Source organism: Eumetopias jubatus, unplaced genomic scaffold (assembly GCF_037043125.1).
Source record: "Eumetopias jubatus isolate StellerSeaLion01/CBP00866 unplaced genomic scaffold, mEumJub1_p1.0 scaffold_6, whole genome shotgun sequence".
Taxonomy (NCBI): Eukaryota; Metazoa; Chordata; class Mammalia; order Carnivora; family Otariidae; genus Eumetopias; species Eumetopias jubatus.
In genome coordinates this window covers 44,942,654-44,970,546 of record NW_028274812.1, presented here as the reverse complement: position 1 = coordinate 44,970,546, position 27,893 = coordinate 44,942,654, and the positions used below count along the sequence as shown (strand labels likewise).

The 27,893-nt window shown below is 42.8% G+C and overlaps 1 protein-coding gene and 1 pseudogene across 1 annotated transcript in view; one reads left to right on the top strand and one right to left on the bottom strand.

The window, feature by feature from the left end:
* DCBLD1 (discoidin, CUB and LCCL domain containing 1) overlaps positions 1 to 25,842 on the top strand; it is a 63,901-nt gene extending 38,059 nt beyond the window's left edge. Inside the window, exons 3-15 of the mRNA XM_028117063.2 lie at positions 1,261 to 1,395; positions 3,032 to 3,083; positions 6,737 to 6,809; positions 8,719 to 8,852; positions 15,012 to 15,052; positions 16,256 to 16,465; positions 17,037 to 17,161; positions 17,438 to 17,585; positions 17,674 to 17,781; positions 19,683 to 19,767; positions 19,999 to 20,048; positions 20,932 to 21,051; positions 23,829 to 25,842. Coding sequence (XP_027972864.1) covers positions 1,261 to 1,395; positions 3,032 to 3,083; positions 6,737 to 6,809; positions 8,719 to 8,852; positions 15,012 to 15,052; positions 16,256 to 16,465; positions 17,037 to 17,161; positions 17,438 to 17,585; positions 17,674 to 17,781; positions 19,683 to 19,767; positions 19,999 to 20,048; positions 20,932 to 21,051; positions 23,829 to 24,349 — 1,802 coding nt within the window. The 3' untranslated portion in view covers positions 24,350 to 25,842. The remainder of the gene's footprint in view (positions 1 to 1,260; positions 1,396 to 3,031; positions 3,084 to 6,736; positions 6,810 to 8,718; positions 8,853 to 15,011; positions 15,053 to 16,255; positions 16,466 to 17,036; positions 17,162 to 17,437; positions 17,586 to 17,673; positions 17,782 to 19,682; positions 19,768 to 19,998; positions 20,049 to 20,931; positions 21,052 to 23,828) is intronic.
* LOC114219519 (cleavage and polyadenylation specificity factor subunit 5 pseudogene) lies at positions 13,115 to 14,080 on the bottom strand (annotated as a pseudogene).
* Positions 25,843 to 27,893: the final 2,051 nt, after the last annotated feature.

Genomic DNA, 27,893 nt, shown 5'->3' with positions numbered 1-27,893 from the left:
CTTACTACTAACTACTAAGTACTTCTGCAGTTCTCATTATATGCTAGGTACTATTCTAAGCAGTTTGCTAGCATTTCATGTAAGTAATTATATATGATGAGTTTCTCTAAAGAGGTAAGTCATCATTTTTAATTTGGATTTCACCATAATTTAATAATAGGGAACAACAGAGATTTGAGGCATGAAGGTAAACACACAACATTTCTCTTTTGTTCAATTACATCTTCCAAATGTGAGACCTGGACAGGACAAAAGAGAAATCCGGTCCTCTATAGCAGGAGGGGAGTGCTTAGTTGGGTTCATGATCCTCTCCCAGAACTTTTTCTTTCCTTCCTCCTTCCTTAACCTGTTGTTGACACTGTTGTCACTGTTGACTGTTGCCTGATGTTGCTGTTGACTCTTTCCATACTGTTGTATTTGGGGAGAAGTTAATGAAGAAATACCCGTCTTCAAACTTTGCCTGCTAAGCCCTATTTTCTTAGAATTATTATGCCTTACATACATGATTTGCAAGATGACAATTTACAAACTAAACTTTAACCTGAGTAGTCTGAGGAAGGTCTATTTTTCCTTTTTAGTTCCAAATCTAATTTTGTTCTTTGAAGGTTCGTGGATATTGCTTTTCAGGTAACTTATTCTAGAAATGATGTATTACACTCTTAATTGCATAATTTATACTACTTTCAAAAGCCTTTAGAAATTGTTCTGCTTTTTTATACAGTTCCTTTTGCAAATCAAAATAAATTATATGGGTTAACCAGAAGGCACTGTAAGAGAAAGATAAATGTGTAAACTGCATGAAAATAAGATTGTTACCATGCATTGGACAGTCTTTTAATTCTGGAAATCTCCTTGAAAAAAAAATTTGTGAGTTTCTTCCAGCAAATTTAGGAGGCCCCTAGAATATCACCTTTGTGATAACATTTTCTTGACTACCTAATGTATTTGACCTTTGTTAGTCTTCTTTTATAAAAATTTAAATCAATCTCGGATTGTTCACAATTAATTAATTCCAGCCTATTGCTTATCTAGAGTTAGCCACTGGCCCCCCAGCCCCTCTGGCTTGTCAGTATCATCAAGTCCACATTTAGGCACTAATTATCAGTTCCGGTAATAAGCAAAATTTCAGTTGGGTAACAATTGCAATCTTATATATGTGTTGTCTGCTAAATTTGACCTTTAAGGAAAAAAAATACCATATTAGCAATTCTTTGTGCTGGTTTAAATTTTGAAAGTGCCAAAAGTATGCTTTGTTTTTAGGACCATATTGTGGAAGTATGCCTGTTCCCAAGGAACTCCTATTGAACACGAATGAAGTCACTGTTCGCTTTGAGAGTGGATCCCACATTTCGGGGCGGGGATTTTTGCTGACCTATGCCAGCAGTGACCATCCAGGTATAGCAGAAGAATCCACCCAAATCTGTAAACTTGTGTCTGTCTAAGAATTCCTCTTGCTACTTGTATCACCATCTCTGGATAGAATTGTGACCTCAAGTATAGAATATGTGAAGGAAGAGAGGAATGCAAAGTCTTTGTAAGCAGTTAGATCTGAACTCAGAATACTTTTATCAAGCATGTTAGATTGATCAGCTGACCTATGTGGGAGAGGGTTGATCTCATTTTCCTAGAAATGTTGGAGGATGCATCTTTGGGGCTATTTTAAGGTCTGGTTATTCCCTGGAGCCCTCCCCCAACCTTTTTCACCCTAGGGGACAAGCCTTTTAACCAGTGGCACCTCCACCCTCCACCCCCCACATCCACTCACACGCACCAGTGCACCAGCATGAGGGAAGCCTGGGGGTATGAGTCACATGTGAAGTCACTGTCACAGTGTGCTTAACCACGGAGCTGGCACTTGAGCAGGAGAGAAGGGGAGTATAGAAACCGATGAGGGAGGAAAGCATGGCCTCCTGTCTAGGTTTCTTGTGCTCCAGAGTGATTACTGTACATGCATTCCATGTCTGCCCAGGGCCACGGAAGTGCCCAGAGTTTCTGCTCTCAGCGCCCCCTGGCAAAAATGCTCCAGGAAGGGGGTACACCATTCATTTCCCTCTCATCCAATCAAATCTGGCCAATCCCAGCAGACCCCAGCAGGACCAGTGTTCACCATATGTTGCTCCCTAAGAACTATTGAAAATATTAAGGAAAGAAAGAATTATTGCAGCAAGTGTGGAATATTTTGGAAACTATCCTAGGTTGATCTAAATGCATTAAAATCCACAACATCTTAGCATCCCCGTTGCTGAGTGTTTATTCAGTTCTGTATTCCAAAGAGCATTCTCTTTTTTAAGTCCTTGGTCCTGACTGATCAAAGTGTAAAGGTTGTATTCTCAGTAAGGACGTGGTTCCATGGTCTCTCAGATGCTGCTAGCTAAATTGCTAAATTAAAATGTTTCCGAACCTTCTCTATGAACCACGTCGGGCTTTTGAAATTGTTTTGCTCTTGCCAAGGGAGCTTATTATACACGTGAATATCCAAGGGAGGATATTATACGCTTGTAGTGGACAGTAATGAACCAGTGTTGGTTTTTCTGTTTGAAATAGTTCCTGTTAGCGTTCACTGGACAATTGCTGAAAAACCATGGTTGGTGGTAGAGAAGAGAAATGGAGGAAATTGGTTAAATCGTGAAGACAGTGTTCTCAGTTTTGATTTATTTTTAAGGAGAAAAATTCAGATAATAACTAGATAGTGAATACTTTTAAAAAATCCTTTTTTAGGGGCACCTGGGTGGCTCAGTCAGTTAAGCATCTGCCTTCAGCTCAGGTCATGATCCCAGGGTCCTGGGATCGAGCCCCGCATCGGGCTCCCTGCTCCGTGGGAAGCCTGCTTCTCCCTCTCCCTTCTCCTCTCCCCCCGGCTTGTCTCTCTTGCTCACTCACTCTCTCTCTCTCAAATAAATAAAAAAAAATATTAAAAAAATTTTTTAAAAGTCCTTATTTAAAATTATTTAAAATTATTATTATTATTTTTTTTGAGTATGAGTATCCTTCCATTCGGTCTCCTAATTGCAATTATCTTTATTTATAACAGATTTAATAACGTGCTTGGAACGCGCTAACCATTATTTGAAAACAGAATACAGGTAAATACAGTGTCCAAGCTGTGCTGCAGGCATAAGTTGCTGGACATTATGCTTTCTTTCACATTAAACCAGATAAAGTACCTTATTTGTATTTAATTTTTTTTAATCATTTATATTGTAAGTAATGAAGAATACTTGAAATGCTTTCTTATATACCAGAGATCAGCAGACTTTTTGTCCAGGGCCAGATACTAAATATTTTCGATTTTGCAGGCAATGCAGTCCTTTTTGCATCTATTCATAGTTTCTGTTGCTGCTGTGATGCAAAAGCAGTCATGGACAATATGTAAACAAATGTGTGTGGCAGTGTTCCAATAAAACTTTATTTAAAAAACAAACAGCAGCCTGGATTTGGCCCATGAGCTACAATTTGCTGACCCCTGAGTTCTGCTGTAGTACCAATGAGCCATAGTGGAGTCTAGAATGTGTTTTTTTACCTGGCCAGCATTTGGAAGTGACTTTTGTAATTCCTTCACTTCAGAGGGAGTTCATTTTGTCTTTCTCACAAAAGAGAAACTTACTGAGAATAGGAGATGAAATTTTTGATTCCAGCTTTAACTGGAAACATTACTTAATCTCTTTGATGTACATTTCCTCATCTATAAAGTAAGAGCAGTCTAGAGCAGCAGGACTTCTCAACCTTGGCACTATTGTTATTTTGGGTTAGATGATTCTTTGTTATGAAGAGCTGTTCTGTGCATTGTTGGATACTTACCGGTATCCCTGTCCTCTACCCTATATGTGCCAGTTGTGACAACCAAAAATATCTCCAGATGTTGCCAGATGTCTTCCAGGGCAGGCAAAATTCATTCCCTGTTGAGAACCACTGGTCTAGAGAGAACTGTCAGTAACACTGCTAACAACAGCTATAAATCCTTAGAGTGCTTACTTCATGCCAGTCATAGCTCCCTGGACTTTGCATATAAATAACTCACATGAATGTTCTAGTAGGCCTGCAAGGTAGGTTCTGTCATACCCTGAAAACAGAGGCACAAAGCAGTTAAGTAGCTTGCCCAGGGCTACACACTTCATGAGTATACCCAGACAGTCAGGCACAAGAGTCCGTGGTCCTGACCATCTCGGATATTCTAATAAATGAGATTATTTTACATGCAGAATTGATTTTAGTGTTAACTAATATTAAGTCTAGTAGAGAAACAAAAAAGAAAATGACCAATAATTTAAATAGACAATAAAAATTAAAATGACCAGTAATTACATTTGCCCTGTAAAGTTGCCATTCATTCATCGTGGACAAACGCCAACCTTCTCTGAGATCTTCCCCGCCATACCTAGAGAGTCCCAGTGGTGATAGGGCCTCTGGGCATCAGCGATCATTTCCGGTCCTCCTACAGAAAAGAATATACTCAGGCCTACAGGGTGATGTTACGGTGCCAGATCATCTAAGCTACAGCCCAGCTGTTTTGTACCATTTAGGTGAGATGAGGTGTGGTGACTAGTACAGGTCCACATTCCTTCATCTATGATTGTGAAATGTCGAAAGCTTTAAAAGTCAAAGGGTTTTGGGGCACCTGGGTGGCGCAGTTGGTTAAGCATCCGACTCTTGGTTTCGGCTCAGGCCATCATCTCAGGGTCGTGAGATCAAGCTCGGCCCCAGTTTTATGCTCAGCGTGGAGTTGGTTTGAGATGCTCCCTCTCCTCTGTCCTTCCCGTTCATGTTCTCTCTCTCTCTCAAATAAATAGATAAATCTTAAAAAAAAAAAAGGAAGCCAAAAGGTTTTTATAACTCATTTGCTGGCAATACCCGATTAGTGTAAACTTAAATTCATTTGACAGTAAAATTGAACTAAATTGAGTCTATTTAGTCTTTGTGCATTGGCCTTAATATGACTAGTCATGTATTTGATACAGAGATATTAATGTTTTTGATTAGTATATGCAGCCATCAGATGAATAAGGTCTGAGAATCTAATGTGTACCATGACTATAGCAGATAACACTGTATTATATAACTGAAATTTGCTGAGAGTAGAACTTAAATGTTTTTGCTAGAGATATATGTGTTAAATATGTGTGTGTATATGTGTGTGTGTGTGTGTGTGTATTTAAATATATACATTTATATATTAATGCATGTGAGGCGATGGATATGTTAATTTACTAGTTGGGTAGCATATACCAAATCATCATGATATACATCTGAAATATCTTACAATTTGTCAATTATACCACAGTAAAGCTGAAAAATATATATACCTTTTTTCTTTTTTTTAAGATTTTATTTATTTATTTGAGAGAGAGAATGAGGTAGAGAGAGAGAGAGCATGAGAGGAGGGAGGGTCAGAGGGAGAAGCAGACTCCCTGCTGAGCAGGGAGCCCGATGCGGGACTCGATCTCGGGATTCCAGGATCATGACCTGAACCGAAGGCGGTCGCTTAACCAACTGAGCCACCCAGGCACCCGTACCTTTTTTTTTTTTTTCTGATTGCAAAAGTAATAGATAACTAAAGTAGACCATCACTAGCCATGTGTGGCTATTAAAGACTTAAACTGTGACTAGTCCAAATTCAGGTGTGCTATGAGTATAAAATAAACTGCAGATTTTGAAGACTTAGTACAAAAGAAAAAAGACTAGAAATATCTTGTTGACAATTTTTTTTGTTATTACATGTAGAAATGATAAAATTTGAATATATTGGGTTAACTAGAATATATTATTGTTAGTTTTGCCTTTGTTTCTTTACCTTTTTAATATGGCTACTAAAATATTTAAATTTACATATGTGGTTTCCATTAAGTTACTATTGGGGGGTGAGAGCTAGTAGGCTGAATCAAAATATTACAGAGTCAAATGGCACAGAAAGTGAAAGTTTCTCAAAATGCTATTCTTGGAGAGAATCCAGAGATAGTCTTCCTTGTCTTCTTTATATTCATGAAAAATGAAAAACATAAGTTATTATTTTATATATTTTAAGCATATCTTTTTATAAAAACAAGATCATGCTATGTATAGTGTTTAGAAACTTTCTTTTTAAAAAATAGATCTCGGAGGGGCACCTGGCTGCTCAGTTGAAAGGACATGCAGCTCTTGATCTCCAGGTTGTGAGTTCAAGCCCCACGTTGGGTGTAGAGATTGCTAGAAACAAACAAACAAACAAATAAATAAATAAACTTTTTAAAAGTAAGTAAAATAAATAAAAATTAAAAAGATATCTTGGACACCTCCGAATCAGTTAAGATGCATTAGGGAAGCTCATTGTTTAATAGAGTTTATAATGAATCCTTATATAAAGCAAATAATTATTGTGTAAAACTTGCCTTCAGGTTTACATTTTAGATTAATCTGTGTTTTCATAAGTCAGGTTTCTGATTTGTCATTAAAACAAATTATGCCTGGGGTGCCTGGGTGGCTCAGTCAGTTAAGTGGCTGACACTTGATTTCGGCTCAGGTCATGATCTCAGGCCTGGGATCAAGCCCACATCAGGCTCTGTGCTCAGTGGGAAGTCTGCTTGAGAATTCTCTCTCTCTCAAATAAATCAATCAATCTTTCTAAAAAATTAAAAAAATAAATAAAACAACATACTCCCTCCTGCATGTTCTGTGGAAGAGAGAAAATGCATTTAAGTATAATTTATATTTTTAGTTTAAGTGTAATTTAATAAAATATCAATTCTTTATTTGCTTTTTCCAGCAAATTCTGCCCAGCTGGTTGTCGAGACATAGCAGGAGACATTTCTGGGAATCTGGTGGATGGATACAGAGATGTAAGTAATTGAGGGTATTTTTAGGACAGGGAGGAAATTAAAAAGTGTTTGTTGCTCTGCCTAAACTCATCATAAAGTCAAGTCAAATAAGATCTAAAACCCCGGAGGTAAATGCACAATTCTCTCTTTTCTGAGAGTAAATGAAATAATAAGTATAAAAACCAAGGTTATTCGTGCATGCATTCCTATTTTTCTCATTTCCACTTAAGCATGGTGTAAGTGAAATGGTAAATAAAACCCTTTTTCTACACCTACGGGTATAATTCCATTTATTTTTTTATAAGAGGTCATTTTTTTTTTTTTGTAATTTATTTCTGTATTTTAATGCTTCTGTTGGTTCATGTAATAGCCAAGGACATGACCATTCACATCAGAGAGTAACAACACCGTGTCTGGGATCAGGGAAGCCAGCTGCCCTGCACTTACGTAACAGTTCTTCCTGCCTTGCACCCCCAGTTTCTCCTGCAGAATGAGACTCTCTGGTTGTATACGTTGTTCCCAGAGAAAAATACATCACAAGAAGTCATTTTTCTAAAGTATATGTCCTGTTTCCAGATACACAGTCCTTCATTTCTTACTATTTGCAGATCTCAATCCCAGAAATTTGGTATCTGATCTTTGAATATTAACATTGCTACTTAAAATAGTTGAGTTTCTAGCACATGAGAATTGGCTTGAGTTACTACAAATGTGAAAATCTGTATAGTGATGGAACTTTTCTAAGAGTCATTGACATGTGTCTTTGTGCATCTAAGAAAACATACATGTTTCAGGAGACTGATAATCTCATCTCCAGCAAGGGGAAAACAAACTTGGCTTTAATTTTTGCTTTTAATACATCCTGATTCTGGAAGCAGCATATTTTGCAATTTTGCTCTTTGTTTTCTTTTTCATGTATTGTCTTTATTTACAAGATTGACATAGGATATTCATTTGGCCTATAAATTGTTTGAATCTTAAAATGATTTATAATACCTCAATTTGAGATATACTTGGCACAGACTATTTCTAAATGACTTCAGGAAATTAACTAAGGGAAATAAACAGTTGAAGTATAGTTTTTCCCCCAGCAATAGAAAGTATCTTTGTTATTTTCCCATCCCATGCAAGGAACTTAAAAATTATATGTAATAAGAGAGATAGCATCATTTTTTTTCTTACTTTAGTTGTTTATCTTGCTTCCTCTTGACAGAGCTCTGTGTTGTAGTACAACAGGTAAATAAATGGCTTCCTGCATGGTAGATCTGAGTACATGATCTGTAGGTGCTAGCAAACAGGTTTCCTATTTAACTTTGGCTGGTTTCATATCATTTGCTTTCAGAATGACTTTATCTGGGAGTCTGCTTCTCCCTCTCTCTGCTACTCTCTCCCTCTCTCTGTCAAATAAATAAATGCAAAATCTTAAAAAAAATAGTGGCCATGTTATTTGCTGATGAGTTTGTGGGTCAGCACTTTGCACTGGTCAGTTCTTAATCTCCCTTGCCTAAAAGAGCTCCTGCAGTCATGTGGCGCATCAGGTGGGGCCAGAGGGTTGAAGGTGGCCATGATGACATGTGTGGCCGTTGGTTGGGCCATGTCATCTGCAGCAGAACTGAGCAAGTTACGTGGTCCAGTGCAGTCAGTGGGAGGTACCTACACAGGGGCATGACCTTCGGGAGGCGTTATTCACTGGGGGGCAGTGATGGGTGCCCAAGTTGACGTAAATGTGGTGACTCTGAAGTCATTTTGAGATAGTTATACAATAATTTTTTCCTTTCCTCTAAAACTTTCTATTTAAATGAATTATGGCATAGCAATGTCATGGGTCAAACAGGGATCCTGACCACATGTTATAACAAGATGGAAACCTCCCACCATATTTTAAGTGTGTTCTTGAGTAACTGTGAGTGATGACGTTGCTATATTTCAGACCTCGTTATTGTGCAAAGCCGCCATCCATGCAGGAATAATTGCAGATGAGTTGGGCGGTCAGATCAGTGTGCTTCAGCACAAAGGGCTAAGTCGCTATGAAGGAATCCTGGCCAATGGTGTGCTCTCAAGAGAGTAAGTACTTTGTCTTTTGTTCTGAGTGGAAGGTAACCTGAAAGGCATAATTTATCAGCTATTTTGAAGGGACAGTGGGCATATGATCCCAAGGGTTTGTCAGTTTGTGTGTGAGTGCTTAAAGCAGCATTTACGGTGTCTTTGTGGAAGAGCAATGCAGCAATAAAGAAGCTCACTGTTTATGCTGACAAGTGAATTAAATGGCACACATCTGAAGTTCTAGGGCAAAGGAATGTTTCTACTCTCAGGTGCTTTAGTAGGAGAAAATAAAGGCTGTCCGTTTTCAGTTTTTCCAGTTTTAGTAAATTATTGGTTATCTGCAATATTACCAAAGGTACTGAAGAAGACAAGGAACTAAAATAAGCCTCCATAGAATTACCAAGCTCTCCGGGAGATCCCTAGAGACAAGCTCTTAGTGATGAGTAATAGTTGGGAAGTGAAAAAAAAAAAGAGGGCTTTGTTAACATTTACCTCTCTGTTTGCTGGTATCCTCTGCTCTTTCAGCTTCATGAGAAAAAAGTATGTCAATTGTTCAATTGTTTTAAACATTTCAACCTGAGCTTTTAATGCTTTTAGGTTTCCTCAGCTTCTGGAGTGGAAAATAAGAGCTGTTAGAACTAAATATAATCCTGCCTCATGGTCCAGGTGTCCACCCATAGAAATAGGCAGCTTGGAAAGGGCCAGAGGGAGGCTTTCCTTGGGTGGAGGCCTTGTGAGAGAACGGTGGTCCTCAAGCCACTGTGTTTATCTCCTGCTCCCTCCCTGCCTGCCCCAGAAATGTCTTCCTGCTACCATGACCCTGTATTTTTGGACAGGTTGTCACCATAGTCTTAGTCCCCAGAGTATGGCACAAGACAGAGACTATAGGCATTTCAATTTCAGGATCCAAAAGTAGGAAAAAGGAGGTCAGGGCCTGTATCCTCTACCACTTCCCTGTCTGTGTGCAGATCACCAAGCACCCCCACTCCAGCCCCCTACCCCGCCATTTTGCCATGGTCCTTGCTTATGTGCAGAAAGAACACAATCATGTTTCCCTGCTCTGTTCTCCCAGGCAGTGTGGACCATCTCATCTGGTGAAAAAAAAAACCACATAAGGGGGTTGATAGGTTCCCTAGTTAGCATAAATGTAGTGACTCTGATGTCATTTTGAGAAAGTTACATAGTAATTTTTTCCCTTCCCCTTTTGCTTTTTATTTAAATGTATTACAGCTTTAGTTTAGTGATACTGTAGTTCAAATGGTGATTCTGACTCCAAGTTATAATATTGTTTTTTAGGAAAATATATCTTAACTTCCAAAGAACCGATTGATGAATTCATAAGTAAACTTAGGGACCGATACCCATTTCTGGATTGAGGTGTTGGCTTAAGCTCACAGGAGAGGGGATTCTAAAGCAGTGGCTGAAGTTGGGAGTAGAAATTGGTTAGGTCACCTTCATGAAGAAGGCAAGCCTTGGGTTTGGTGGAAGGCAGGAACCAGGCATATGGGACATGGGAGCAGAGTCAAGGCCCAGAGAGGGACACGAGAGGAGTTGTGGCAGTCAGCACACCATGCTCACGTCCAGGGCCCTGGCTGGTGGGTAGCTGAGGGAAAAGGCAGAGCTCCCACTGGCAATTCTGAGTTGAGGGCTGTGGGTGGGGTAACTGGAGAGGGTATTCCAGTCCAGGTCTTTCACAAGCCACCCAAGTGATGCTGTATGTAATCTACAGAAGGCAGCCATCCACTAAGGATTGGGTGCAGGCTGCCCTCTGATGGGCGGGCTCACCACTCTGTCTTTGTGTTCTCTGCTTGCTACTTTCCCCTTGGATAGGACTTTTAGCTTTGAGAGGCCCCAAAGTGTTCTTTTCCTATTGTGTGACCAAAATCAGTCCCAAATTTAAGATCTAAATGCCTAGTAACAGAGTACCTTTAGAAAGTAAAATCCTTACTCAAATAAATAAAATTTATATATGTGTGTATTATAAATTCATTTTATATACACATGCATGTATTTTATACATACGTGTATGCATGTACATATATATACTATATATAAAGAAATATATGCATGCATTATATATACACACACACATGTATGTACATATATTTTTTCACTTATGTATTTGCCTCAAGTTTTGTGGAACATAAATATTATATCCTGATTTATAATAAAAGTGATTGCTTATACACAGTAAGCTGTATCGGCTTGACCTTGACTTTTGAGGATCTGTTTCTGTTTACAATTTTTTATGGTCTAGTATATTGACACCAGGGCACTATTTCAGAAAGATGCCATGCTGTGGCCTAGATTTGTTGGGAGCCACATCTCCAGATAGGAACAAAGAATTGGCCTCTGGTTTTAAATCTGTTTTTTGGAATCTCTTGCCTATGTTTGTATACATTTCAGTGTTTCTTTTGTAGAAAAATAGGACCATAAAAAGTTGAACTTGTACTATGAGGATTTTATTTTACTTTTGAAAAAAAATTATTTAAACTGCTTGAGGAGAAGTAGACATGTTCTCAATTACTTCTAGGCTTGATACAGATGAAGTCGCTTTATGTAAATCAGAATTAAACGTTGACACAAAGAGTCCAGAAATCTCAACCATGGAAATGTTTTGCTCCACATTCCATGTAGTTATTTGAACAAACTCTTTGATTTTTGTTTTGGTAAGAAGAGAAAGTCCAGGTTTATATCAAGGTCCCTTCTTCCTTCTAGCTCCGATTTTGCTCTGGCTTTTTGTCCTGAGCAGAGAAGAGTGAACTACATGTGGACACATGTCTTCCACTCATCCCGACTCCCAAATCCTCAGGGGGCAGTTGTTTTTCTCTGTGCCGGTGTGCTGCTGGGGAAGCAGTGTGCATGCGGTCATTGAACTTGTGTTCCCACGCATGATTGTTTGGTGTTCAGGAAAAAGCTCTGCCACTGAGGAAGAAGGAGTCCCTAAAGTAAATATCTAGGGTTCTTCTGGGATTCATCCGGGTCGGGTCACTTCCTTGATTTGAGGAGACCAGAATGGAATCAGGAAGAGAGGCTGACCTCAGACCGAGGGTGAAGGCTCACACCACCAGCAGCGAAGGCTTTGCTTTTTCAGTTGACATCAGCCTCTTCTTGATGGCTTCTCGAGCCCCCGGGGAAGGCCGGCAATTCCAGGCGTCTGATTGAATGCATTCACGCTGACGTGTGACTGCCTCAGAACCCCAGCCTCCTGGAGGGTTTTCATTTTTATGAGAGGAGGCTCACTTACCAATAGAATTCTCCAAGTGGTTGTATTTAGTTTAATAGAGTGCAATGGAAACATGTATCGCAGCTGATCACGGGCGAAGAGCCAGGCAGAGAGCCGTTAGGAGTAGAGTCTTCCCTGGCGGTGTCTTCCCAGGGTTAACTCCACAGTTATCCTTCTTTCCCTAACTTCTCTTTTTCAATGACAACAAAATAAATATTTTAGTGTCTCATGGCAGTGGGAGCGAGTTGAGACCCTCCGAGTTGCCACAATATCAGGTGCTTTATTTGGGCAAAATTTCAAGTGTAATATTTAGTGCAGGAATGTTAGAAAAAAATGGAAAAAGCAGTCAAATAGAGGCCCTAAATAAATTAATAAAACTTGGAATGTGAACCACGTGCACCTTTCTTTAGAAGTTAGGAGAGCTGGATCTTCACCCCGGCTTTGGCGCGAACTCTGAATTTAGGCAAGCGGGTCCGCATTTTCACGTGAGAAATGACGGGTTCCTGCATTGTATTCAGTGCAGCGGATATAACAGAACCTTTATGTGGAATGGCGGGGCTGTGGAGTCTCCGCTTGAGAGTGGACAAAGAATATGAACGAAAAGGTCTATTCCGGGGACTTGGACTACCTGGTACTTCTAAACAATGGTCCCAGAGCTTTGCTGGGAAGGTTCTTAGACTCTTGTCCAGCCTCTTTCTGGGTTTTCTGTGGATTTCACCGTTCAGTACTCTCTCTGTCCATGGTTGCCGGATGTAATTCAGAGTTAAACATTTAAATAACAAGCCATACTCTCAGATTGTAAAGTAATTGCACACAACAGTGGCATCTACCTCTTCATGCGTTTCTCGAGTATCAGTATACCGAGTGCTATGCATGCAAGATTCATCTTGAGAACTTCAAATTTTCTTTTTTTTTTTTTTTAAGAATTTTACAAGTTTAATGTGAAAAATAAAAAAAAATACAAATGGAAAGAAGTTCATATTCTTTAATGTTGTACAAAAAAGTATGAGTAGAACCAAAAGTAAGTTAAACATTATCACTTTTGTTTACACCACTATCGAGTTCTTCATATTAACTTTACTATTCAAACAACAGAAAGTAGGGAGCAATTTAGGGACTGGGAAAGAGATAAAAACCAAAACAAACTTTTCTACCATGTTTATTCTACACTGTGCATAGCTGTGCTCACAGAGACGGCTTCTTTTACTTCTCCACTGGGCAGGAATTCAGTTGTATATAAAATTGAACCTGCTCAGAAGCTGAGGGAGACTAGAAATGATGGGTCCATATCCTGGTGCATTATCATATAATTCAAACAACGGTGCAGCTACAAGCTTGTAATTTTTAGGGACTGCAAACAAGGCTTTCTCTTGTAGTTGAACCAAAAACAACTTCTTATGTTCCTTAGGTTTTGTAATATGTGCAGGAATATATGGGTACTGAGGCGGTTCAAAATTTGGTCTCCACCAGTTACCAATGCAGTCATCAATGACCCAGTCTTGCAGGACTCCATCTTGACGACCCAGTATCTCTGTCATTAAGCGTTTTAGTCCTTCAACTTCATCTTCTCCTGGGTTAAGTTCACCACCTGGTAATTTGAAGAAAGTTGTTCCCAGCTGTAGCAGTAACACATGTGGTAGCTGGTGCTCATGTACAATCAGAACCCCTTCTACAGTCCTTCTCATTCCAGTTTTATCAAATTCCTCCCTCATGCACTGAAATCTGGCTGCAACAGAGCTGTCCTTCTCATAGAGGGGCTCTTTTGTACCAAAAGTATAATTGGTAAGAGGGTACAGGTTGAGGGTGCGCTCCAGGGTGAGGGGCTTGGTCTGCTGGATGTACTTGTTGCCGAACTGGTTGACCCCCCGGGGCCAGCCGGTTTGTGAGCAATTGGGCGGCACCACGGACATGATGGCGAGCTCGAGTACTTGCGGCGAGAGGAAGTGGGGCAGGCAGGGAGACTTTCCCTGTGCGGGTAGCGGTTATTTGCGTCCCCCTCAGCAGACGCCACCCGCCATTAACATGAGAGCCAGAACTTCAAATTTTCTACGTAGTTTCACACTGTTGAGTTGGTAAGGGACTTACAAAAAGGTAAATACAATCTTGGGCCTCCGGAATCTCTTCTCGACGGAAGGAGACAGCTGCAGAATGAGGTCGATATGATGTTTGCCTCCGAGCGCACCACAAGCTGTAGAAATCCTAGAGTCCACAGGCCCCGGGGTTAATGCCAGCTCAGCAGTAGGACTGTCCCGCGAGCCCCAGCTCAGGCCGGGTCAGTGAGATGCTATGAGTTTTCTCCCACTGCACCTTATCATCCAGAGGGAGGATGGTTCATGGCTGTAGGGAGGAGTGTGACTGGACAGAGACTGAGTGAGCTGAGGCTGCCCCAGAGCAGCACCACTGGGGCAGGACCCCTCAGGGAAGGAGCAAAGTCTGTGGAGAAGGCAGCGACACATGACATGATCATTCTTCTAAAAGTGGCCAGTCTCCTTCGTTTCTCTCCGTGGTCCTTGACTATTGACAGCGATTAGGATGCTTCAGGGCGACTACTGAAGCAAAGGAGGTAGTCAGGGCTGTCATTCTTTCTGCCTCCAGTGCCAGGTATTAATTAATTGGGTCTTAAGGTTGTTCCCAAGGCTGTATGTGTGCATTTTCCTTCTCCACACAGTGTGGCGTGATGGAAACCACACAAGGTTCTGACCCAATAGCAGTGACGTGACTCAAGAGTCCTGGCCACTTGTCACCTGGGTGGCGTTAGTAACGTTCCTTCCCTTCAGTGGTCCTGAGTTTCTCTATAAAAGACCAGTGATGAAGATAGTAAGAGCCTTGCTGGGGTGCGGTGAGGACCCCATGAGGTGCCGGAAGGCTCTGTGACGCCTGGGCTGTGGTGCTGTGTCCATCATTGTGATCCAGGTAAGCAGCTCACCTCCTCCTGTTTGTGTTTATCATTGCAGCGGTTCCCTGTCCGACAAGCGATTTCTCTTTACCTCCAACGGTAAGGATCCAGCTTTCCTTAAGAATCTGATATTTTAGGGGGCACCTGGGTGGCTTAGTCATTAAGCGTCTGCCTTCAGCTCAGGGTCCTGGGATCGAGCCCCGCATCAGGCTCCCTGCTCAGCGGGAAGCCTGCTTCTCCCTCTCCCACTCCCCCTGCTTGTGTTCCCTCTCTCGCTGTGTCTCTCTCTGTCAAATAAATAAATAAAATCTTAAAAAAAAAAAGAATTTGATATTTTAACGTCTTCAGGGGTAGTTTATTCTCCCATCCCCCTCCCATGCTATAGTTTAAAGGATTTTATTTTTCTTTTCTTCCACAGGTCACACAGCACCAAGTATGCTGTAACTTAGAAATACCGAGACAGTAACTCAATTAGCATGAAGTAGAAAATATTTTTCTTTGTAATCTAAGCTCTCTCACGCTTTCGCCAAAAAAAGAATGAAAATTCAAAATGCCATTTATGTTAAGATAGAATTCCTTTCTGTTATATTTTAACAGGAAAAGCTTTTAAAGATTACAGTTTGATTTGTGGTTATCTCGAATAAAGTGCTCAAACATGAGTGTGTGAAATAAGGGCTTTTTAGCCCCTCCATCATGAAATATATTCTGTGTAAATATTCTCTCAGCATAAAGTAAAATATTTTCAGAGAACAATATGAATATGTCTTCTTTGTCCAGGAGAGGAGTGTGGCCTTTATTTGCTAACCTCCACATTGTCTTGGACATGGTAAAATTAAGGTCCTAAGGATGACGTTGAGTACAATTTACTGATCTTCAGAGCACCTGGATGTCCCTCCTCTTCAAGGACACAGACAGTAGAGTCCCCTCTGATCAAGTGAGAAGAACCTTCAGCATTTTAAACCTTTAAGACACATTGTACTTTGCTGAAATGAGGGTGAATTTAGAAGTCTAGGAAGGAAAATCTATAGTAGGAACAGAGAGATGTCATTTATAGGGGATGTGACTTCAGTCAGGTCCATTAAAAAGAAAAGCAGCAATTGCAAGGGACCACAGTACAAATGAGTCAGATGAAAAGTCTGGGCCATTAAAAAACTAATAATTAAACAGTTGATTTGATATCAGAATGGAAATAAATCAACTGAATAATTCTAGTTCAGATGGAGTACTTTTTTTTTTTTTGCTTTCATTTTGTGTCTGTATCTGAAATACTTTCTTGGCCTTTTTTTTTTTTTTTTTTTGTAGGTTGCAGCAGATCATTGAGTTTGGAACCTGACACACAGATCAGAGCTTCTTGGCAGTGGGTCAGTGAGATGGGAGAACAAGTTCACTGGTCTCCTGGCCAAGCCCAAGTTCAGGGCCAAGACCTGTCATGGGCTTCGGGGGACAGTGGCAAGAACCGTAAACAGCGCGAGTGGCTGGAGACCGATTTGGGAGAGAAAAAGAAAATAACGGGTACAGTTTCACAAATGCAAAATGACGGGCAGTTGAAATTATGTTTCTGAGCTACATAGGCGCCTCTTTCTCTACCTCAAAGTATTCTGTGTCTTTTCTAAAAGTAACAAGGCTTCACATTGTCTTGAAGGGAAGAACCTGTGTGCAGATTTTAAGTGTGGATATAAGGAGTAGATGAAAGCTTTTTTTTTTTTTAAGATTTTATTTATTCATTTGACAGAGAGAGCACAAGCGGGGTAACAGCAGAGGGAGAGGGAGAAGCCGACTCCCCGCTGAGGGGGGTGCCCAATGTGGGGCTTGATCCCAGAACCCTGAGATCATGACCTGGGCCGAAGGCAGATGCTTAATGTACTGAGCCACCCAGGCGGCCCCTAGAAGAAACCTTTTTATGGCATGTTGTCAGTGTGGAAACACTCAGCTGTGGTCAGGTTTCAAAATGCAAATAAGAAAAACTGGCCTGCAAAATGATTTAAGATTTCAAGTGAGGAAAAAAAAAGAGAGGAAAGAAACCTGGTATTGTAATACATGCTGTATTATAAAATCTAACCTATCAATAATATTTTCTTACAAGGAATTATGACCACAGGATCCACACAGTCAAATTTCAACTTCTATGTTAAGAGTTTCGTGATGAAGTTCAAAAACAGCAACTCCAAGTGGAGGACCTATAAAGGAATTGCGAGTAATAAAGAAAAGGTAAGAGAAACTTGAGAGGAAAGAACTGAGTGGGAGAGTGGGTCTCCAGATGTTTTTATCAGTGTGTTTCCAGAAAACAGATCTGCAGCACCCCCTTAGTTAGGTCACGCAGCCTTTGTTGGCAGAGCGTTGCGTCTGCACTACCAAGCGTGTCTGCAGAACCACCACAGACCTAGGTTCCTGGCTCTGGTGTCCTATAGCCAGGTAGGAGTGGGGTGGGAAAGATGGATGCGCTAACCACTAGCCTCTTCAGGTCAAAGTTATTTGATTCTACAGGTGTTTCAGGGCAACTCTAATTTTCGGGATCCAGTGAGGAATAATTTCATCCCTCCCATCGTGGCCAGATACGTGCGGGTTGTCCCCCAGACGTGGCACCAGAGGATAGCTTTGAAAGTGGAGCTCTTTGGCTGCCAGGTCACACAAGGCAAGTCAGCGAGTTCCTCGGTTCAGATCGTGCCCTTTGACAGATAGTCGTTACTAATGTGGTTCTTCCAACCTCTCCTCTGCCTCAGGTAATGAGTCATTGGTGTTGCGTAAAACAAGTCCAAATACTGTCAGTTCCACTGAAAGAGAAGATGAGACGATCACAGAATCCGTCCCCTCTCTGGAAATGCCCACAGGTAGAGCAGTTCCTTTTTTGTGGTTTCCTCAGGAGCATAACTGGACTCCGTGTGATTATTACAGTAGCTTCAACAAAAACTTTTTTCTCTGTCGTATGAATGTCCAGAGTTCGATGGCCCTATGTGTAAAATGATGTATCTCCACAACTCTTTCGTGCAATATTGTAAGTAGAGAAAGTAGTATTTGCCCTTCAAACATCAGGTAAAGATTTTACGGAAAAATAATAGCACCTCCATACAATGGAATACTCTGCAGCCATGAAAAATAAATGTGTTTAGTAATAGAGGAAGTTAGAGGTAGAGAAAAACTTAAGAAAATATGCAAAGGAGAGGACAGTCCATATAGCACTCTATCATGTGTCCACAAAAGGGAATAAAGAGGGGCGCCTGGGTGGCTCAGTCGGTTAAGCGTCTGCCTTTGGCTCAGGTCATGCTCCCAGGGTCCTGGGATCGAGTCCCACATCAGGCTCCCTGCTCAGCAGTGAGTCTGTTTCTCCCTCTCCCTCTGACCCTCTGCCTGCTTGTGCTCACTCTCTCTCTCTCAAATAAATTAACTAAAAAAAAAAGGGAATAAAGAATGAATATATAGAGATAATCATTCCAATATCTGTGGAAGAATGCCAAGAAACATAATTTGGCTTCCCATAGAGGAGGAACAGAGGTAGGAGGGAGACCTTTGTATACTTTTTGAAGTTTGAACATGTAAATATATAATTTATTCAAGTAATAAACATTAAAAGTCATTTTTTCAGAATATAAGATGATTCGTGTATTAGTTTTATAAAATTCAGAAAGATTAGAGATCTATAAATATGAAAATAAAAATAAGCCATAAATTAGCATCCACAGATAATCACCATATTCCACTGTATCCAGTCAACTATATTTATCTATAACTTTGAGAAAAAATGGTAGCATACCACATACTTTGTTCTGTAGCATATATTTTTTCACTTAACATCGTATCATGAGCATCTTCTGGTGTTATTAAGCAGTTGAAAAACACAGTTGCTAATACCTTTATAGTATTTTTTCATATGGATATACCATCACTTAGTTAACCATTCCCCTATTGTTGGATGTTTAAGTTCTTAGATTTTTCCCAAATTTCCACTCTGGTAAATAACACTGCTGTTATTTACGACTTTTGTTCCTTTTGAAGGTCCTTATATTGCCCCTCCCCCTCCGCCCTCCCCCCCCCATTTCATGAACTACACATTTCCACTCCTGATCATCCCTTTGTTTTCTTCTCAGGGATATGTCTTCTTCACCCAGATAAAGGGTGAAGAACAAATATTTCTCCTTTAGTTTGCGGGCAACAAACTTGGGGCCTGCTTTAGTAGCTGTTAAAGTGACTTCCTTTTTTAAAGTAGGAAGACACCATATTCCGTGGGCAGAGTGGAAATGCTGTCTGAGGTCATCAGTCTGTATTTCCTCTCAGCCCGCCGCTCCAGAGCCCTGGTAACGGGAAGCCCAGGGCTCTTCTCCCCTCCCCCCCCCCAGCTCCTGTTATTGTTCACGTGCAAAGCCTCCCACCATCTGGGGGAACTGGTTCCTTGAGCTGATTACCTCCGGGCCAGCTGGGTGGGCCAGCTTGAAACCTGCCCCCCACCCCAATTCTGATTTTGGAGTCTAATGTCCAAACAACAAGCTCAGAGTAGGTGTCAATCCGTGAGGACCATCAAAAATTGCCTCTTTGGAAAAGAAAAAATCTATTTTCCTAAACTTGAGCCAGGATTTTGAATCCTGTTTGCTTTCTGATATCAGGAAATGCCTAGCACATATTCATTTTCCCCATATATTAAACTGTTGAAGACCTTTCAAATCAGTGTTGAGTTTTAGATTGTGAACTTGGGCTGCAGCTCATTTCTGTTGTAATGTGGCGGCTTCCCCCTTCCCAGGAATAAACATCACAGCTGTTGCTATTCCGCTGGTGCTCCTTGCCGTGCTGCTTGGTGGAATGGGAATCTTTGCAGCCCTCAGAAAGTATGTGACTTGACATTTTTAAGTTTCTTCTCTATGCAAATAATCACAAAACCAAAATGTTTGCTTTCCAGATGTTCATGTGTAGAAAAGCAGCATTACTTTGGCCAAGATAAAATGTTAATATATGTGTTAAGAACAAGTTGGGTAGGGGTAGAAAGTATCATGTATTCTTCTCTAAACAACATTTATCACTTAGAAACCTTTTCAAGTAGGATTCTTTTGTCTCTGTAGGAGGAAGAAGAAAGGAAATCCATATGGATCAGCTAAGGCCCAGAAAACAGGTTGGTTTACAGAAAACTCTACAGTTTTATTCTTATAGAAGGGACAGGATCTGCTGATTAAAAGCTTGATTAGGTCTGTGGCCCACACTTACATGGTTAAAAAAATAAGCTCTATAGCCTTTAAAGTAGCAAGCCTAAAAGAAATGGAATATTGTGTCCTATCTCTTTATTTCAATTGGGAGTTTTCATGGCCAGTTACTTTTACTTTTGTTCAGCATTATCCCATCATTTATCAACATTCAGAGTTTTTGGCCATTGGAGTTTAGGCCACCCCAAAGCCTGTCACCCAGGAGAAGTTATAAAAGCCCCATTTTCACAAAGTACGTTGTCCAGCACACTCTGCATCTCCAGGCTTCCACAGTATTTCCCATTCTGGGAAAGCGAAGGAATAAACAGGCAGGGTTCAGGTTCAGGTTGCAGAGAATCCTTAGGACTACAGGATGCCCGTGCAATGAGTCAGCCACGGTCCAGAGAGACAGCAGCAGGGCAGGACCCCTCAGAATCTTAGGGGCACTTTGGGACACCCGCTCTGCAGGGTCTCAAGAGCCAGATGTGTTGACTCCTGAGACACGAGTGTCGCGTCTGTGCAGATGATGGGAAACCATGCCCCCATGTGTGTAACATAGGGATAATCTGGAACGTGATGGGTACACAGATACATCACGAAGGCAAGTGGAAAGCGTGGTCGGAATGGTGTCCGTTGTTGTAACGACCACAGCACGCTGTTTCTAGCACATATATCTGAGGAGCTGTGGCCATGCATTTACACATAAGGTCAGCTGGCAGGAGGCGGTCTGACCCCCGACTCATCGAGAAACACATCGTGGACAATGTGTGTTACACTTCTAAGATATTAGTTTGTTTCCTGTTATCTTTATTCCAGACTGTTGGAAGCAGATCAAATATCCCTTTGCCAGACATCAGTCCGCTGAGTTCACCATCAGCTATGATAATGAAAAGGAAATGACGCAAAAGTTAGATCTCATCACAAGTGATATGGCAGGTAAGCATTAAGCTTCTCGGATGGTGCTCTGGGGTCAGACATGCTGCTTCTGGGAGCGGGGGAGAACAGGAGGGAAATAAGACGAAAACCCTTGTGTTCAGATGAGGCCCAATAAGTCAGTAATGTGTATAGTCTTCTTTCTTAACTCTGCACAGAGTTGCAAACGGACACTGAGATCTCTCTCAAAAGCCCATTCAGACAAGGCCATTACACCCACAGGAGCTAGAGCAGAACTATAGCAATGGCCTCTGAGGTACCACGAAAATCTGGAAGCCCTGAATTAATCTGTTACTAAGGTTTTGGTGAAGACACTAAGAAAGAGGCCCTGGAAAGCACAGCCCCTGGCCTTGTGGAAGACGAGCTAGGAGATGAAAGATGCCGTCCACTGTTAGAATGGCCTCTGAGGCCTGATTAGCCATCCCTGAGAGTCAAGCTTCTCAAACTGTCCTTGGGGAAGGATCCATTTTGTTGTTTGCCTTTTAAAAAATTATTTCTAATCCATCAAGACCTAATACTTTTGTAAAATACAATTCACTTGACCCTTGAACAACAAGGGGGTTAGGGATGCCACCCCCCTGCGCAGTCAAAAATCCATGTATAACTTCTGACTCCCCCCAAAACTTAACTGCTCATAGCTTATTGCTGACCAGAACAACCTACTGTTGACTCCATCCTTACAAATAACATAAACAGTTAACACATACTTTGTATGTTATATGCATTATATATTGTATTCTTACAATAAAGTGAGAGAAAATGTTATTAAGAAATTCATAAAGACGAGGAAAATACATTTCCAGTACTACGCTGTATTGAAAAAAAAACCCGCCTATAAGTGGACACACACAGTTCAAACCCCTGTTGTTCAGGGTCCGCTGTATAAATGAGGAGCAGTAATGACATTTTTAAAAAGATATACAAAATACAAAGCTCTAAGCCTTTTATTAGGCTCAGTGGACATAAAGGTACTCTCAAATTGCTGTGAGTTTCTAAACACTTGCTCTGAATTTGTGTACGTGTCTTTTTGCAGACCTGTCTCGGTTCTCAGATATGCAGGCATCTGCAGACCGCACTCTCTGAGGAGCACTGCTTAGCTTCTCGCTACCCATAGTGCATTCTGAGGGCCAGCAGCATCAGGGAGCTTGCCAGAAATGAGGGCTTTCAGGCCATGCCCCAGGCCTACCAACCCAGAAGTTCCCAGGTGGTGCGTGTGTGTATCAAAGTCAGAAAGCTACCAGTGGAAAGCTTGCTTGAGCTGCTTCACGGCAGAGAGAGCATCTCTCCCCACAAAATCCATCTTCTTATTCCTTCATCTGCGGTCCCCGACAATTCTAGTGCTACCTTGAAGATAGAACAAGGGGAGGAAAGACCCCCTTCTCTGTCCTCTTCATTATTCTTTAGCTTCTGGTGCAGCCTGTTGCCACTGTGTGGTCCTTCTTGGGCACCTTGACTGTGTGAGCCCCTGAGTCTCGCTCTTCCCCTCACTTAGCCACAGTCTCTCTCTTCAGCAGTCTCACCACCCCCAACCCTCCCCCCGCCCCCGGACCGGCTTCAGAGCTCCCAATAGAGAGCCCTTCCTTGCATTTTTCTCTCCTCAGCTGCTAAGCCCAGACTTCCCTCACTTTCCCCAAGAAGGGAGTAATTCTCACCTGCTGGACGCCTCTACCTGCGATGTGAATGTCACCAGTTCCTCAGTGGGCCCCAAATTGAACCCCTTGTTCCTAACCCTCCTCATGACGGCTCCATACATTCTCTTCCCAGTGGCTTCCCAACTGTGTATCCCAGGCTTCTGGGCTTAACACCTGGGAAGGGGCCTTGGCTGCCCTCTTTCCTCACGCCCCACATTGCTGGTAATACATTTCTCTGCGTCATGTCTCCAAAGGGTGGCCTTTCCAAGGCTGCTGCCAGACCCCTAGTGTGTGACTTATACTTTTGTTTCTTCTCATTTTTTGATCTTTCCTTCTTCAGTCGGCTTCCAGGTTACCTCTACCTGTGTCAGTCTCTTCTTTAGAATCCTCAGTAGTTTCTACAGAAGCCAAACTTGCTAGCAAGGCACTGGCACTCTATGAAGGAGCCGACGGTGAACAGCATACACCTGCGACCTGAGTTCGACCTCTGGCTCCATTGGGGGCCAGGTGGGTGATCTTGGAGATGTTACTTTATCTCAACCTGCTTCTGTTTTCCGTTTGCCAAATGGAGTAATAGTCACTACCTCTTTGTACGTTTTTTGAGGATTTCACTGACTGATAATATCTTAGACTAATGCCTGGCACAGAGTAAGGACAGTAAGTGGGAGCTTTATTGTTACCATCGCCATTATCATTAGTCCCCAACCTACTATTTCGGTCTTCGTATTACATTAAACTACGCCATGTCCCTCATACTCTGGCCACATCAAACTCCGACTCTTCCCATGGTTTTTAACAGGTTGTTGAATCACCGTTCCTGTTCCACCTCCAAAATCTGGCATCTCAGGAGCCAGTTTGAGAGCTCCATGAGGTATTTTCCCCTTACCCCCGCAGGGGTGGGGAAGTGTCATCTCTGCCTTCTCTAGGTTCCCGCGATGCGCTGAGGCTTCCTAACGCACGAGTTCGGTTGTGTAAGCCCCTGTGTGTGGCACCTCCGCCTTTTACACCTTGGGCTCTCTCACCCCGCCTGCTGCACCGTAGGCACTTGGCCGAGTTGGCTCCGCAGAGCACCCCTCTCCGCAAACAGCCGGCTTGCCCGGGCGTCCGTGTGGCACACACACGGTGCCTCTCCTGCGCTTCTGATTTCAGATTACCAGCCGCCGCTCATGATTGGCACCGGGACCGTGACCAGGAAGGGCTCCACCTTCCGCCCGATGGACACCGAGGCGGACGAGGCAGCTCCGAGCGCCGAGGCCGGCAGCCACTACGACTGCCCCCTGCCGACCGGCCGCCACGAGTACGCCCTACCCTTGACCCACCCCGAGCCCGAGTACGCCACGCCCATCGTGGAGCGGCACGCGGCGCGGGCGCACGCCTTCTCGGCGCAGAGCGGCTACCGCGCGCCGGGACCCGGGCCGGCGCACGCGCAAACACACGCGCACGCGCACGCGCTCCCGGCCGGCGGCGCGTCGTACCAGACGCCGCCGCGCCCCGCGCCCGCAGCCGGGCGCCGGGGCTACGATCAGCCCATAGCCGGCGGCCCGGCCGCGGAGCGCGCCCACCCCGACTACCAGGAGCCGCGGGCGAAGCCGGCCGCCAGCACCGCCTACGCGGCCCCCCGAGACTGCCTCCAACCCCTCAGCCCCACAGCCATGACCGCTCTCTTGTGAGCACACTGTGAAAGCAACCTGCTGCGGTACCGAGCGGCGGGCTGTGTGCGGCCCTGGAGGACGGGAGATGGGGTCAAGTGTGCGTGTGTGTGCGTGTGTGTGCGCGTGGGTGTGCCTGAGACTTCATAGGATCCTGCGGTGGAGTCCTAGGGACCACCTCACCTACTGTTTACAAAGTAGTGCATCTGGTTTTGTTCTGACCCTTAGGGCAAGAGTCTGTTGGGTTTTGTTGGGCTAGGAAAATGAAAATTCTCAGAGGGCATTTTCATTTCTCTAACTGTGATATTGAGCTGCTTTGGTATAAAATGTGCAATCTGTACAGAGTTATATTTAACATGAATTAAAGTAACTTAAGTTCGCTTTATCAGATTTTACTTCTGCACAGAGGCTAAGTGGGAGAATGCAGCAAAAACGTGTATAATAGTATGTTCACTCTTTAAGTCTATTTTATCTGATACTGTGTTCGCAGCAGGTCTGTTTAAACGTAATCTTGTTATTGTGGCTCATTTCCTTTCCTTTGATAACTAGAACTAAAGCATTGCTAACATTCTTCTGGAAGGAATGAAATTACTTGAAGCATGAGAAACACACCAGGGTGGTTGTTAGCAATTATGACTGTAGATTAAAACAAAACACAGTACCACACAACCACCTCAGCAGCTGCCTGTTCCTGACTCCACTTGGGATGGGAGGTGCGGTGGCCCGTCAGGGCGCCCGCCAGCAGGAGGTTCCTGCGGGCCGCAGGGGGCCTCCCTGCCTGAGGGGCCTTCATCCCACTTTGCTTCCTCCTCACCTCGGGCCCAGCGGATACTGTATGGCTTTCCCAGGCAAATCCACCTTTTCAAACTGTCTGCCAAGCCAAGTGCTGAGACGTAGCAACCAAAACTGCTCTCCCAACAAACTGAATGAAGGTGGCCCAGTGATTACAGTCTGAATTACTGTGTCAGATGCTTTTGTACCTAATTAAAAATATTGCTGAGGTCAGACGCCCACACTTTGCATGACTTTCTTCAGAAAATAACACATTGTGACTATGAATGACGCAAAGTTATTTGAGGTGTGTTCTTACAAAAGGGACCGAGGCCAAATCTACATAAAGCTTTTTTCTACTGAGATGGTTGGGAACTGATTTTGTTTCTTACAAAATCAGCGTTGTCTCTAATTCCAGATTAGCCCAGACCTCAGCTGTACCTCATGTTCAGCTTTTTACCTGTTTGCTTTGAGTTCACTGTGGACGATTTGCCTTCTTTTGCCAGAGGAAAGTGTGTTTGTTTGACAAAAAATGTGGACCAAAAAAATCCTTTACCTAAAAAATGTATTATGATTCTGTTTGTAGAACTATGACTTTCTGTGAAACTAAATATTAAAGTAGGGTGCTGGAAGTTGACAGCAGACTTTTTGGGTATTTTAGAGGATAAACCGTTTACTTTGTGGAGTTTACATGGTTTTATATGCATACTAATTGTAATAATAAACTATGCCAAATCACAGTGCCCCTGACTCTCATTGGTGTCCTGCTGGCCAGCCTGTTGAAGGCCTCTGAGGATGAGCCTTCCTAAAAGGGCAAGTGATTACAGTGCAAAGAGCTGGGTTTGTTGTCAGACAGGTCTTGGTTCCAGACCCTGATCAGCCACACAATAGCTGAGGGATCTCGAGCCAGTTATTTTGGAAATAAATGAAGACCGACCAGGCAAGTGAAGTCTCTTCAAGCTTGCTATAGCAAGGGAGTCTGCCACCATCACTTGCATTTTGGCAGAGAGAGGCCAAAGGGCAGCAGAGGGCTGGAAAGCTTCATGGTGGAAAAGGAGGGAGGGCTGCAGGTGTGCCTTGATTGGAGGCTGTTGGCCTGGGGAAGCTGTAGGATAGATTAACTAGGTAACTGGTTAGGGATCCATATCTGGCTTTCTCTGCTTAGCCCTAGGTTGGAAGTGGAGACAGAGAGACTATCAGTAATCAAATCTTAGTGATTTGGAGTTGACTGTAGCAGACATTCTTGCTTCCTGGTCTGACTTCTGCATGCCTGACTTGTAGCGCGGGCTGGCTTTCTGGGCTGGTTCCTGTGGATAATGGATTGCTTTCCTGCGCTTATTGCTGTGGGTTTGTAAATCAGAGTTCGTTTTTATATTTGGTCTGTCCGTTACCCATTTGTATATTCAGTCTGTTGTCTCTAACCCTTAGCCTCAGTTTCTTCTTGTGTAAAAATGTTAAGCGCCTTCCTCCAAGGCTTACAAGTTAAGAATTAGGACAACGTTTATCAAAGTTTTTGTTCTATAATTGGCTGTATGTCTAATCCAGGCCTTCGGTGGGCTGCATGTACCCTTCTAACATTAAAATATTAGTCCACAGGAATAGACTTGTTTACGGTGAATTAAAGTTATTTTCATCCATCACATTTCTTCCCCGTACTCATGATCTAATCATGACACAGAGGAGAACAGGACTTTGTTTTGGACCAGCACTTCCCTAGGGTGGCCTCACTGTGTAGATGCGGTGGTTGAGTGGAAAGGTCTGATAAAACCCTACACTGCCAAGCCCAAATTAGAGGATAAGAGCGGAAAATACTATGCCTTTTTCAGTGTTTTGCAACATTAGCACATGTGATAAGGTGAGAATGAGATCATTCTAATTGTCTGGTGTCTTCTATGTTATCAAATTCTATTGGGAGGCTTTGCATTCTGTCACTTCTCACAGTTGTGGCTGCAACACATCTCTGACAAGCAAGACTACACTGGCCACAGAAGCTGCTGAAACTGCTCTGGGTTTTTTTCCTATTTAAAATTTTATTAATATTTATAATTAGCCTGAGAACATCTAGAAAGGATATGATGTTTATTACATTTGCTTTCGAATCTTAGCAGAAAATGAAATCAGTTGTTATAGACATAACTAGAGTCACCATGAATAGCCTTTCATAACTACATGCCCGCGAGGCCTTTTAGAAATACATCAGTTTGGCAGTCCCAGTGCAGGTACTGGGTTGGTCTCACTTTTCTCAAAATGCCGTTCTCTCATTCATTCGTGCACTAAATAGTTGCTAAGCTTCTGAGAGCAACGTTCACCCTGTACTTCCTTGAGAGAGCGTGCCCAAGCTTGCTGGGACCTTGGAACAGTTGAGTCCGCGAATCGAGGCTAGGGCTGAGTACAGTCGTGCTAGTGGTCCTTGCCCCAGAGCAACCCAGCCCCGCCCAGCACCCCCTCCCCAGCACTCTGCCTGCACCCACACCACTGTGCACCACCAGCCCAGATGGCTCCTCTCCTACCACAGGTCTCTCTCCCGGCTCTCCCCCTTCTAGGAATAAATTCACCTAAAGGCTGGTAAAGATGTCTGCTCTGCCTGTGGTGTGCAGCTATTTTACTACTGTGTTGGACTGTGAATTCTGTGAGTTCATTTGTATTCGTTACTTGGGACCAAACTCCTGCGTCTTGAACACTAGGATTGCTCTTTCGCCACTGTGACAGATTCTCAGCCATCCTGTTGTGCACTACTTGCCTCTGCTGTTTTCTTTTTTCACTCCTGGAATTCCTAGTGCATGTTCATTGGACC